General features: G+C 34.2%; 1 protein-coding gene across 1 annotated transcript; it reads left to right on the top strand.

Moving 5' to 3' along the window:
* The first annotated feature begins 8,984 nt into the window (after positions 1-8,984).
* LOC127431638 (C-C motif chemokine 20-like) lies at positions 8,985-10,993 on the top strand. The gene is made up of 3 exons (XM_051682170.1): positions 8,985-9,228; positions 9,442-9,559; positions 9,999-10,993. Exons 1-3 carry the CDS (start codon positions 9,168-9,170, stop codon positions 10,150-10,152), a joined length of 333 nt encoding a protein of 110 aa, XP_051538130.1. The 5' UTR covers positions 8,985-9,167; the 3' UTR covers positions 10,153-10,993.
* The last annotated feature ends 1,479 nt before the right edge of the window (positions 10,994-12,472 follow it).

Genomic DNA, 12,472 nt, shown 5'->3' with positions numbered 1-12,472 from the left:
CAGCATATTGACAATTTTTACTATTAACAGTTTGATACCAAACCAGGTTTTAGGAACAGTATAAATTAAATAAACAAATTATTAACTATTTGTGCAATACATATCATCTATATATTTTGTTTTATTATCGTGCTAATTTTTTACTTTTATGAATTTGTAGATTTAAAACAGTCAGAGGCGTTACTGTTTGCTCCAATCCACAAAAGCCTTGGGTGCAGAGAGCCATGGAATTTGTGGACAAGATGAGGAAGGCAAATGAACCGACTGTACACCCCATAAACTCCACATTACCATTTAAAACAACATCTACACTGAATGCAACATAAACCGTGTTGATTACTAAACTATGCATATAAGTTAACATATAATCAAAATGTTTGTCAGTTGTGCTGTATTATATTGTATCTGCACTGTGTTTATTAAGAATATATTCCTCTCTATGTGTAATTTTAATTTTAATTTTTTATTTTATTTTTCTACAACTGAGTATTTTCCAATGTGGTTAATAACCAAGAAACACGTCAGTGGCACTATGTTAAGATGTGTAATGGAGATAGATTTAAACTTGAAGTAAAAAATGTAATACAATAACCCACTCAATTAAAACAACAAAATGGATTGTGTTAATTCTAAAGCATTCTAAAGACCTTCTTCTGTGTCTGTATGTGTGCGTGATTGCAGGTGGGTGAGATTTATCCCCCCATAAAACATAGTGAAATGTTCACATGAATACCTTTAACCCTTGTGTGAAACAACTGTGGGTTTATTCATACTCAACTGCATAGTAATTACTCTATGGGATTTCCCATTTCACTGTACAAATACGTCACTTAAACAGTAGCTGTCGGACTGAAGTCTCATTAAAGTAAAAAATAGTTCACCCAAAAATAAAAATAAAAATTCTCTCATCATTTACTCACCCTCATGCCATCCAGATGTGACTTTCTTTTGCTGAACACAAACGAAAATTTTTAGAAGAATATCTCAGCCCTTTAGGTCCATACAATGCAAGTGAATGATGGCCAGAACTTTAAAGGTCCAAAAAGCATATAAAGGCAGCATAAAAGTAATCCATATGACTTAACTGGTTAAATCCATATCTTCAGAAGTAATATGATGGTGTGGGTGAGAAACAGATCAATATTTAAGTCATTTTTTTTACTATAAAATCTCCTTTTGCCCAGCAGGTGGTGATATGCACAAAGAAGGCGAATTGACAAAAACAAAAGAAAAATTTGGAATTTAAAGTGAAAGTGGAGATTTATAGTAAAAAAAAAAAAAAAAATTAATTAATGATCACTTCTGAAGAGGTGGATTTAACGGAGTCTTATGGATTACTTTTATTCTGTCTTTATGTGCTTTTTGGACCTTCAAAGTTCTGGCCACCATTCACTTGCATTGTATGGACCTACAGAGCTGAGCGTCATCTGGGATGATGAAATAATATGATGAAATAATTTTATTTTTGGGTGAACTAAAAATGATTTATTTCTCATCATATAATGCTAGCACTTAGCACATAGTTAGTGTGTGAGTGTAGGCGGGTTTGGGTGGTTTACGAGGACATTTTTTAGGTTACAAACTGGTAATTACAAATGTATTATGCTATAAATGTGGTTTATGAGGACATTTCTAGTGTCTTAAAAAAACATACTAAACAATGTTTTACTGAAAATGTAAAAATGCAGAAAGTTTTTTGTGAGGGTTAGGTTTAGGGGTAGGGTTAGGGTTAGGTCGTACAGTATAAAAATAATTATGTCTATGGAGAGTCCTCATAAGGATAGCCGCACCTGTGTGTGTGTGTGTGTGTGTGTGTGTGTGTGTGTGTGTGTGTGTGTGTGCTGTGTGTGTGTGTGTGTGTGTAGTTTTTACATTGAAATATTGCTGTCCATAAGGGCCTATCATCTTTGTGCAGACCATCCTCTTGCATCATGCATAAAGCTCTCCACAGTCAGGTTTCAGATGTGCAAGGTGGATTAGATCACAGTGTAGGTTTATATGAGAAAATGTGGGTGCCCTCACTGAATAGGCTGTGGTTGGCAGCTTGTTATGTTACTGTTTTCCATTCAAAGTCACCAGCTGTGTCTAAATTGTGGCTTATGTAACAATCAGTTGGGCATAGTAAATTCAGTGGTACATTTGAAACTTTTTTGAGACTTAGATTACTACTGTTGTTAAATTATTTTTATTTTTTATTTTTATTTTATTTATTTTTTTGTTTATTCCATGGAACAACAGAGATGTCTATTTCTGTCATGATGCAATCTCTGTCATACACTATACTTCAATGAGTTTTCCTTGTCTGTTTATTTTAAAACCAAAAGGAGAAAAAGTCTGTGAGGTAAATGAAATCTGGTTCAGGTTTCTGTGGTCTGAGATGATGGTTGCATGTCATATAGTTTGTAAAAGTACAATGACATCATTCAAATGAACAATCTATAGACTGGTCTTGCTTGGAGTTGAAATGCAAAATTGTAATGCAAATAATGCAGCTTAAAGGGATAGTTCACCTAAAAAAATTGACATAATTGCATAATTTATTCAACCTAATGGCTTTCCAAACCCGTTTGACTTTTTCTCTTTCATGGAACTCAATAGGAGATATCTTGGAGAATGTTCATGCCACTTTTTTCCATACAAATACAATGAAAGCACAGTGACTAATCAGGGCCAGCCCATGGGTTTGTAGGCAAAGTCATGAAAATGGGCCTCAACGATGTAAATATTATCAAAACTTAAAAACATCCATAGAACCACTGCAAATGTGATGTGGATAAAAAAAAAAAAAATAATAAAAAAGAGAGAAAACACTAAAAAACAAGCTCTCTATAGCTTGTTAGAGGACACATAATGTGTCCAAGAACTTCTATTCCACAACAAAAAGATGTTAGGTTAAAGCTACACTATGTAACTTTTGGCCCTCTAGCGGTTAAAAAATAAAACTGCAAGTGTCTTGCGGAAGAACATTGTTTTGGTTGTGCTTCGGCTCTGCTCCTCTGCGCGGATGAATGTGCTTCAAGGCACTGGTGTACACTGGATACAGGACATCTTATCAGAGAGAATGGACAAATAAATAACGAAAGAAAGGAAAAGAAGGAAACTTGTTATATGAGCAGGTAAGTGCCATATCTTATGCTGTTGTTTTGACTCATTGGAAACATTGATGTTTTGAAATATATGTTGTTACAAAAGTTAGGGAACGTTCGTTAACATTAGACATAATGATTGCTAGTCTGATAGGTCAAACGCTGTAAAGTTTTTATAACTGCAGGATATTCTGACCAAATTAGACCAAGGTAGTAACTAATTTATAGATTGTCATTGTTACCAACCAGTGGTGAACATCATTTCAAGACTCACATGTCCTTGGCAAGGACTAAAGGATTTATTTATTTAAATTATTGCTGTTATAAAGAAAAATACAAACGTGTGCTAGTACGTGAAATGTTCTGCACCGATTACAGTAAAATTATTGTATTTCACTACACACAAACAGATGTGTGTGTGTGTGTGGGCAGGTTTAAGTGGTTTATGAGGACTTTTTTTTAGGTTACAAACTGGTAATTACAAGGGTATTATGCTATAAATGTGGTTTATGAGGACATTTCTAGTGTCCCCATAAATCAAATCACTTAAAAAAACATCCTAAACGATGTTTTTTTGAAAATGTAAAAATGCAAAAAGTTTTTTGTGAGGGTTAGGTTTAGGGGTAGGGTTAGGGGATAGAATCTATAGTTTGTACAGTATAAAAATCATTATGTCTATGGAGAGTCCTCATAATGATGGCTGCACCAACGTGTGTGTGTGTGTTTGTGTGTGTGTGTGTGTGTGTGTGTGTGTGTGTGTGATTCAGTGGTGATTTCTCAGGACCAGCAAAGCCTTCTCTGCTGGTGTGACATGCCTAATAAATAATACTTTTTCATCCTTTCAATCTCATTGACCTTTTTGCCTATGCATTTTCAATCGCTTTCCACTCCTAATTCATCTACAAATGAATCACAAAAAAACAAAAAGTTTATCCAATCAGAATTTATTCCTCGATGCTTACAAGCGAAGTGTGACAACTGTTTCACAAGTTGCATGCCTGAAGCCATCCTCCTTAGCTGAATCAGCACGTAAGTCTGAGCTCCACCCCCTCAGGCCTTCAGAATTTCCACTGAATCCCTCAACACTGCAATGAATAGGCATCTAAATTCAGACTGTCAGATTCATCAGCCAATCAGATTGATTTATTTGTTCTTGGTGGGTGTAGTCTTTAGGATATTTCCCAGTCCAGGCCTTCTAGCTGGCCTTGAGTGACATAATCAATGTCAGCGATGTACGTAATTTGAAAGCGAAGAGCGCGAGATCTGTGATTCACTGGAGGTTTGCCGTTGTGAATGATCCATGGTCAATTTTTCTCATTCGTTGTGACAACAAACTTTCAGCTTTAGCTACTCTCACATGTGCGTTACAGTAGCCGGAGCCTATTTTCTCTGTGTATGGATATGACGTCAACACGCACAGGCGAATGACGTATGTATGCAATTTCCAGCGAAATCCGTCCTGGCAGCTCTTAAATATAAATCATTATTATATGGATTTTTGTTGCACTCTCTCATTAATATCATTTTGCTATTTGTTTAACAACAACAACAAAAAAAAGTTACATAGTTTAGCTTTAAAATGTTCATGTATGTATAAGGGAAAGTGTGTATTTTAGGTGCTGTGACAAGTCCAAATGTTTTTACTATTTTAAGTTTTTCAACTTTTTTCGAGGAGTACAAATAAACTGGGTCTCAATTAATGTGAGGTAATGGAATTTGTAAGTAGGATAATTAAAGGGTAACACTTTACAATAAGGTTGTATTTGTTAACATTGGTAAATGCATTAGGTATCATGGACTAACAATGAACAAAATAATTTTACAGCATTTATTAATCTTTGTTAATGTTCATTTATAAAATACAATTGTTAATTGTTTGTTCATAATGCATTAATTGATGTTAACATATAACATTTTTAATGTTAAAAATGCATTAATACAGTATACTGTATGTTGAAATAAACAATAACCAATATTATTAAGTATTTTTTGTTGTTAGTTAATGTTAACAAATACAACCGTATTGTAAAGTGTTACCCATTATGGGTACACAAAATAAGAAAATGCTGTTTAAAATAATTTTAGATGAAGAATGTATGTCACACTGCAGCACATATCTGAAAGTGTGAATATGTTTATTTAGAGAAACAAAATCAATGAAAACAAAAAGTTGTCCAGAACATCTGCAAAAGTGAATAAAAGTTAAAACATCAGTGAAAATAATGTAACTACAACAATGTGGGGAAAAATATTATATAAATAAAATTAGATATTTTAAATAGGGCCTATGAAAAAAAAAAAAAAAAAAAAAAATATATATATATATATATATATATATATATATATATATATATATATATATATATATATATATATATATATATATATAAAGTATAAACAAAGACCTCTTTTTTTTGTGCAGATTTTGAAGATAGGATAGTTTGGTTATTTTGCAGATTAATTGCTCATATTTTCATGGTTATGTCATGGGGAAAATCATGTATATTAATTAGATTATGTGCAGATAATGTCAAAATAGTTTGGTTATTGGAGTAGAAAGGATCTTGTGTGATTGTGCGAGCGAGAGGGAGAACTAATCTTTATATGAACTTAACGCAGATTCTTTTCACAAAATTCATCATAAAATACAACAGGGGGTAACAGGTGCATATTATGACCACGTATTGCTTTAGCACCATGAATCTTTGCCCTGAATGCATAAGGTAAACATGACAAATTACACATAATCTACTGCTTCTAATGTGGATAGAATGTGGAAAAAGGATGATATTTATAAAATATGCAGCAGAGTATTTTCTATAATGCATATAATAAACAAACAAAAAAGAAATAAATACATAAATACAAGAGACTGGAAATATAGACAAAAAACATATTTTGCCGTAATCATTTATTTATTTATTCAGTACATGTTCCATCAACCAAAACAATATTTTATGCTTGCGAAGGTTATAAGGATAACGTTGTAATGGAATGGTGTGCGGAAATCCCTGTCATGTGGCTTGTTAGGTTTGCATGAATTATTAAATTCTTCTTTAAATGTCCATATTTGGCATGACAAATTATAACAGCGGCCTCCCCGTTCTGGATGCACTTTCACATTACCAGAGTATTAGAGCACTTCAGAATGTATAATTTAGTGCAAAATGCACATGGATATCAGTTTTTCCTGAATCAATGTTTAGAAAACAAAAGTATCCATCAATATTTCTCTAAATGTGCACACTTTTGGACTAAACATTCTATTGGTTGTTCACTGAAACCTGCAAGAGATAAATCAATGTGAGTTTACACTATTGAATAGGTATGTGCATCATTATTACGGTTTTATTTTAATAACTGTCCTTTTGATGTTTTGATACTGTATGTTGACATAAATTAAGAAATTATTCTCGCTGTAACATTTCTATAGTAAAACCGTGGTGTAAATTGAAGCTGGAGTGCACCTTTCTTATTATGTATAGTTTGTCACAATTAAAAAAGAATTATATGGTAATAACATGAATTAAATGTAAACAATACCGATTGCGAGATTACAGTCTTTGTGTGACCAACTTCCTAGCATTGTTTGGGACTCAGACACACTCTCTCAGTTAAAGTCTAGACTAAATACTCATCTATTTAGCCAAGCATACACCTAATTTATCCATCAACTCATAGTTATGCTGCATTAGTTAGGCCCAACATGATCACACGGGAAGTCGGCATGCTGTTTCCGAAAGTTCTGGTACCCTAGGATCAGCATACTGATGTATGCCGACTCACTGACATGCCCTGTCTCTCATCGGACATATTAGGAATGGCTCAACAACAATTACTTTCCCTCGTGGCATGACTAGTAGCACGTTGCATCAATTGCATGGGAGACCACAGTTCAATCCCCATTCAAACGAGGAAATAATCACATTTGTATAAACAATCACAAGCATGATAAGGAGGTTGCATTTTTATCCCTAACATTGCATTTTGTCTCTACTAATTGTTAGGGTTAGATTTGGGTTTTGGCTGGGGGGTAGATTAAATAAAATTAACTGTTTTACACCCTGTTCAGCTGAAAACAATTATTTTTACAATTGGCTTCTTGCGACCTCTCCTGGATATAAATGGATGTCACACTTGTTTTTATGCTCTGAAACACTTACTGCTTTAGCCTCTGGAGGCAGAGTTTTCAAATTCTGTCAGTGTATACCAATTTCGGCTAAAGAAAAATCTGCACACACTTTCCAAATTTTGTGTGAGATCAGGCTGTTAGGTCTGCCTGAACCAGAAACACTTCTCATATTCTATTACTCTAATTTAAAATGAATGGCATCTACGCTAATATTATTTGATTTGTTTCCCTGTCTCAACCTCGGGATACATATCCTGAAGTTACCAGACCCTGCCAGATCCAGCTCTGGTCCTGCCTGATGTCTGACTCCCACTGCTATGGGTCGCTGAGTGATGACAACTAACTGCAGCCTGTGCCAGCCAGATATCACTTCTCTCTGCTATGATGAACTTCACAGAGGATGAACTGATGCCAATTCCAACCGTGAGACAAGGGATACTTCACTGGCCACTGCCTGAACCTTGGATTTAGGATGGACTTCACCGGAAATTAACTTCCGCAAGCTTCAAATCAAACTGCAGTGCACCTCGCTGACCTCTGTCTGCATCATCTTGATCAAAAGATAGACTACACTCTATTAAAATGCCAACTGAAGCCTTCATTAACCAAATAACAAAGGACAATACATCTGTGCAGTTAATTCAGCACTTCCACAGTTAATTCAGGATGGACTTCAAAGACTTTTAGATATTAATCTTACAATTCATATAAAATAATTTTGTTTAAACATTGGCCCCTAACATTTACAAGTTTAGTCATTTAAACCATGAATTGTACTGTATTGCCATTATACTGTATATTCATGCTGTTTAGTCAGAGGGGAACTGGCCACCACAGAGAACCTGGTTTCCCCCAAGGTTATTTTTCTCCATTAACCAACATCATATGGAGTTTTGTATTCCTTTCCACAGTCACATTAGAAACTCACCTGACAATGAGCTATTAAAAAAATTAGTGGGGACAAAACTGGCAAAGGCAAAAAGTGGTAGAGACATGTCCCACCCATATATTACGCCTATTTTCAGGGGTCATCTTTTTCTTAATATGTTGTTTTTGGTTATCACTGTCATTGTGATTTGTATATTAAATGATGTGGTCAATGTTCATGACCCATGCACTTATTCACAGGGGCCACCCAGGCATGTCAGGGCCCTAGGAATCCCTATATCGCCTATAGGAAGGAACAGCCCTGGACCAAGGACTGTCAAGCTTCCAAAAGACAAATAAACACCAAAAGTAGTCCATGTGGCCAATTTGAATAGAGATTCACTTTTTAATGCTTAATAATTAATTATAAAAAGTTACCGAATGCCTTCAGAAGACTTAGTATATGATGCACAACTCGTATAAACTACTTTTATGACAATTTTGGGTGCTTTATCAAGCATTAAAGTTAGTCCCATTGTTTTGACATTGTATTAAATTCAGCCAAGGACATTCATTAAATAAAGTCATATGGGTTTGGAGCGATATGAGTAAAATTGTGACAGAATTTAAATTTTTGTTTTTTAAAAATGGCACTATTTTAGAAATAATAATGTATAATTTTATCACACAATATCATGTTGGTTGTTGAAAGATTGCATCTGCCAAAAACATGTGAAGCTGTATGTGTTCTCAGAGCAAGAGAACAGTGCTGTTCCATAATTGGACATATATCTGCAATGCAACTTCATTCATCTATGTGTACCCACACTGTGGTGAGCTACATGGGTGGAAGACCACAGCGCTGAGATATCATCAGTGACAGCTTCTTTCCACTCATCACCACTCTCTAAGACCCACTTTCTCACAAGCATGTACACACACACTGTACACACTTTCTCCATTTCTGTGTTGGGGGTTGGGGCTGTGTGTGTGCACGACAGTGTAGTAAATGAAAGTGTGAAATAATATAGTTGAGTAAGTGTAGTTTCAGTCAGTTTCTGTCCACACATCTCTCCGTCGTGATGAAGCCGATTGTCTGCCTTCCTGTGTGCCTGGTGTTGTTCCTGTTCTGTATCACTGCAGGTGAGTGTGACCATGATGTGTTTGTTACACATTCATGATGGCTGGGAAAAAAGTCTAACTTTCGAACAATGTGCACAAACATGCTGTGCTTAAAGAAATGTTATTTAAAGCTGTGATAATTCTTTGTGAAGTTTTATGAGAAGTGAGTATTTTTATTTTTATTTAAGAGAACCACTTGAACTAAAAAAAATTCTGTTTCATTTTGTCATGCAGTAACAAGTAAGCCTTCTTCAAACTGTTGTTTGAAGACAAGCAACAAGAGAATACATAAAAACAAAGTGGTGGATTATACGATCCAGAGAGCAGGACTTTGCCCCATCAATGCTATTGTGTAAGTTAACAGACACTCAGACTAAGGTTGCAGATTAAGTTAAGGTCGCATTACAGGGATTTCCTAAATTTCAAATTCAGGGTCCGGATTCATGAAACACTCTTAAGAATAAATTATTTTTAATACTATGTTCTTCTTATTTTCTACTTAAAATAATCCCTATTTTACTAGGTCAATAATACTTCTTCTTCTTCTTTTTTAATTTATAACTGAAGAATCCCAATAACTTTAACAATCCTAAAAACTTTTTTTTCTTCTTCTTAAAAAGAGTTGTGTAAATCTGACACTAGATCCTGGATCTATGGATGTTACAGTGCCTTAAGAATAGTTAATTAGTTAATAATTATAAAATAGTTAATAATTAAACACTTTGGCTATTTTTCCAATCTCTTAATTATTTTTCCTCTGTCTTTCTCTTTCATTTTTGTTGCTTCTCTAGCTTGTTGACAGAAAAGAGGAAAGCAAGGTGTTCCGATCCAGACTCAGCCTGGATCAAAAACATTATGGCAATGGTGGATCAAAGAAAAATGCAGCCAAATCAAAACTCTGATCCAAAAGACTTGCAGAGCCAAAATGAAAGAAACACAGGATAGAAAAAAATGGAAGAGGAAAGGGATGCAGACAGGGGAAGCAATAAGGACAGAAATAAAAACATTTTGTGAAGTTCAGTTTTTACTGACTGAGTAAATTTAAGATATTATAATATGATATAATAATAAATAATAAATTATATTATTTTAAACCTTAAGTTATAATAATACAAAAAAGTGTTGGATATACAGTATGCTGGACTAATGACTGTTTAATGCTAAATGTTGCCTTTATCTCACTTTAACTCAAAATGAATGTATTCTGCTTTGAAGGCTTTATTGTCTCTTTATCAAGAATTTATTATTGTATTTAATGTTTTATAGTTATTGTTTATAGTTATTAGTAGTTATAGTTATTAATAGTTATTATTGTATGTAATGTTATAAAATGTATATGTTTACCTGTGCAGATTTTATTTTGAAGTGATTACTGACCCCTAATAAATACCATTTAAAAAGTATTTAGAAAATGTAGAAAAGATACCATGTAATGGCCAAAATTTCCATAATGTTTCTTTATAGGTATGAAAAAAAGCAAAGATAAAAAAATAAAATAAAAAATAAAAATAAATAAAAATAAAAAATCTGCCTGTACAAACTTACAGAATAGGTCAAATGAATGGTGCAGAGCAAATATTTTCACCACAAAGTCACACTGTTTCAGTTCTGCTTCAAAAACAACTGAGTGATATGCTTTTTGAAGTACATGAAGAAATCCTTGGAGAAATTCAGTGAAAAAGAAGCTATATCCTACCTACACATCTGAACACAAGAACAGGGTTCGGGGCATCAGTTGATTGGCAGGTCAATTGTAAATATTGGCCCTGACGCTTGTACAAAATTGTTATTTTAATTTTGACCAGCAGGAGGGGTTATGGGACAGGAAATACACCATTAAACCACCCCCAATACTGGTGTCTTTATGTATTGTGGTCTTCTGCAAAGCCCCCTTCTTCACTTGGCACTAAGTCGAAGTAAGATGTCAGTGATCATTTACCGATGATAATGATAATATGTTAAGTTACTCAGAAAATCAAAACAAATCCTTCTCTATCATAAAGCACAGCATTGCTTCAGTTCAGGATGAAAATGTTTGGCTACGTTTACACAGCAGCAGAATATGGTTGTCAGTCCTGTTTTAGAGTTCTAAATGGTTAAGTTTGTGACAACTGCATTGTATAACCAAACTGACTGTAAGTTTTCAGGACTCACACCCACATTTTAACCCCCTCTGAAACCCTCGCATGACTGCTGTGTGCATTTTCTATTTCCCTTTTTGATTTGTAACTAGTAGCACCTAATAAACAAGCAATAATAATAATAATAATAATAATAATAACATAATAATAATAATAATAATAATAATAATAAAGAGACTACATTGTGGAATTTTAAATAACACCAAGCTATAAAAAGTCAGATTATTTTTCATCAAATTGTTTATTATGTGTCCAGGAGTGTTGGTTATTCATGTTTTTGAAACGTTACAGACATTACAGTGGATTTTCTGTAAAGCTGAATAAATAATAATTTTTCAAAATAATGTTCAGCAGCATCCAACCACTGCAAACCATGTTAAAATAAAATGTAGCATTATAACATTCGGAATCTATGTAATGGATTCTACATCTAAAAAAAAAAAAAAAATCTCAGTGCTAAAAATAAACCCTTGTAACACATCCTTTCAAAAGTAGCTTCTGAGAAGAGGTCTTACTGGACAGGAAACTGAAGCACTTCATGGTTTCTGTTTTGGTTTTTGTGGTAAGGTTCTGTATGACTGTGAAACATTTTCTTCTTTCCTTTAAACCCTTTCTTGCCTTCTGTCATTATATCCATCTCTCTATCTCAGTGTCTCCCTCTATGTGTCCTTTAACCATGTAAAATTGTGGGTTTGTTATGGAAGTAGTGTGTTGCATTTTCTGGTGTTTGAAGGTATGTCTATGCGTATGTGTAAGAGGAGGAAGGCAGGGTGAATAAGACACCTGCTGCTTCACTGTGTTCTCATCAGAGTGTGTGTGTAATGCAATGAAAAACACACCTGCTCCATGTCAGAGGGGCAATATGGCCGCTGGACTCAGAAAACAGGAAAGTACATTGGTGATAGACACTCTACTAGTGGATGGGCCAGGTAAATACCATGTATCATGGTATATCACTCACAAAAAAGTGCCGTGGTAATTCCATGGTGTTTTGAACATGGTACCATCCCTTACAAAAAAAATACCCATACCGTACAAAAATACCATGGTAGTTTAAAAAAATAAATCATTTTTTAATTTTTTTTGTTTATCTGTACCATGGTAGTACCATTGTATTTGGTACT

This window comes from Myxocyprinus asiaticus, chromosome 41 (genome assembly GCF_019703515.2).
Source record: "Myxocyprinus asiaticus isolate MX2 ecotype Aquarium Trade chromosome 41, UBuf_Myxa_2, whole genome shotgun sequence".
Taxonomy (NCBI): Eukaryota; Metazoa; Chordata; class Actinopteri; order Cypriniformes; family Catostomidae; genus Myxocyprinus; species Myxocyprinus asiaticus.
The sequence above is the reverse complement of the archived record's forward strand: the minus strand, read 5'-3'. Positions and strand labels throughout refer to the sequence as shown.

Excerpts from the sequence above, each read along its gene's own strand:
- LOC127431638 (XM_051682170.1), top strand. The coding sequence starts at position 9,168 with ATGAAGCCGATTGTCTGCCTTCCTGTGTGCCTGGTGTTGTTCCTGTTC. Across the intron at positions 9,229-9,441 it reads CCTGTTCTGTATCACTGCAG|TAACAAGTAAGCCTTCTTCA; the intron begins GTGAGTGTGACC and ends TTTGTCATGCAG. Across the intron at positions 9,560-9,998 it reads TGCCCCATCAATGCTATTGT|CTTGTTGACAGAAAAGAGGA; the intron begins GTAAGTTAACAG and ends TTGCTTCTCTAG.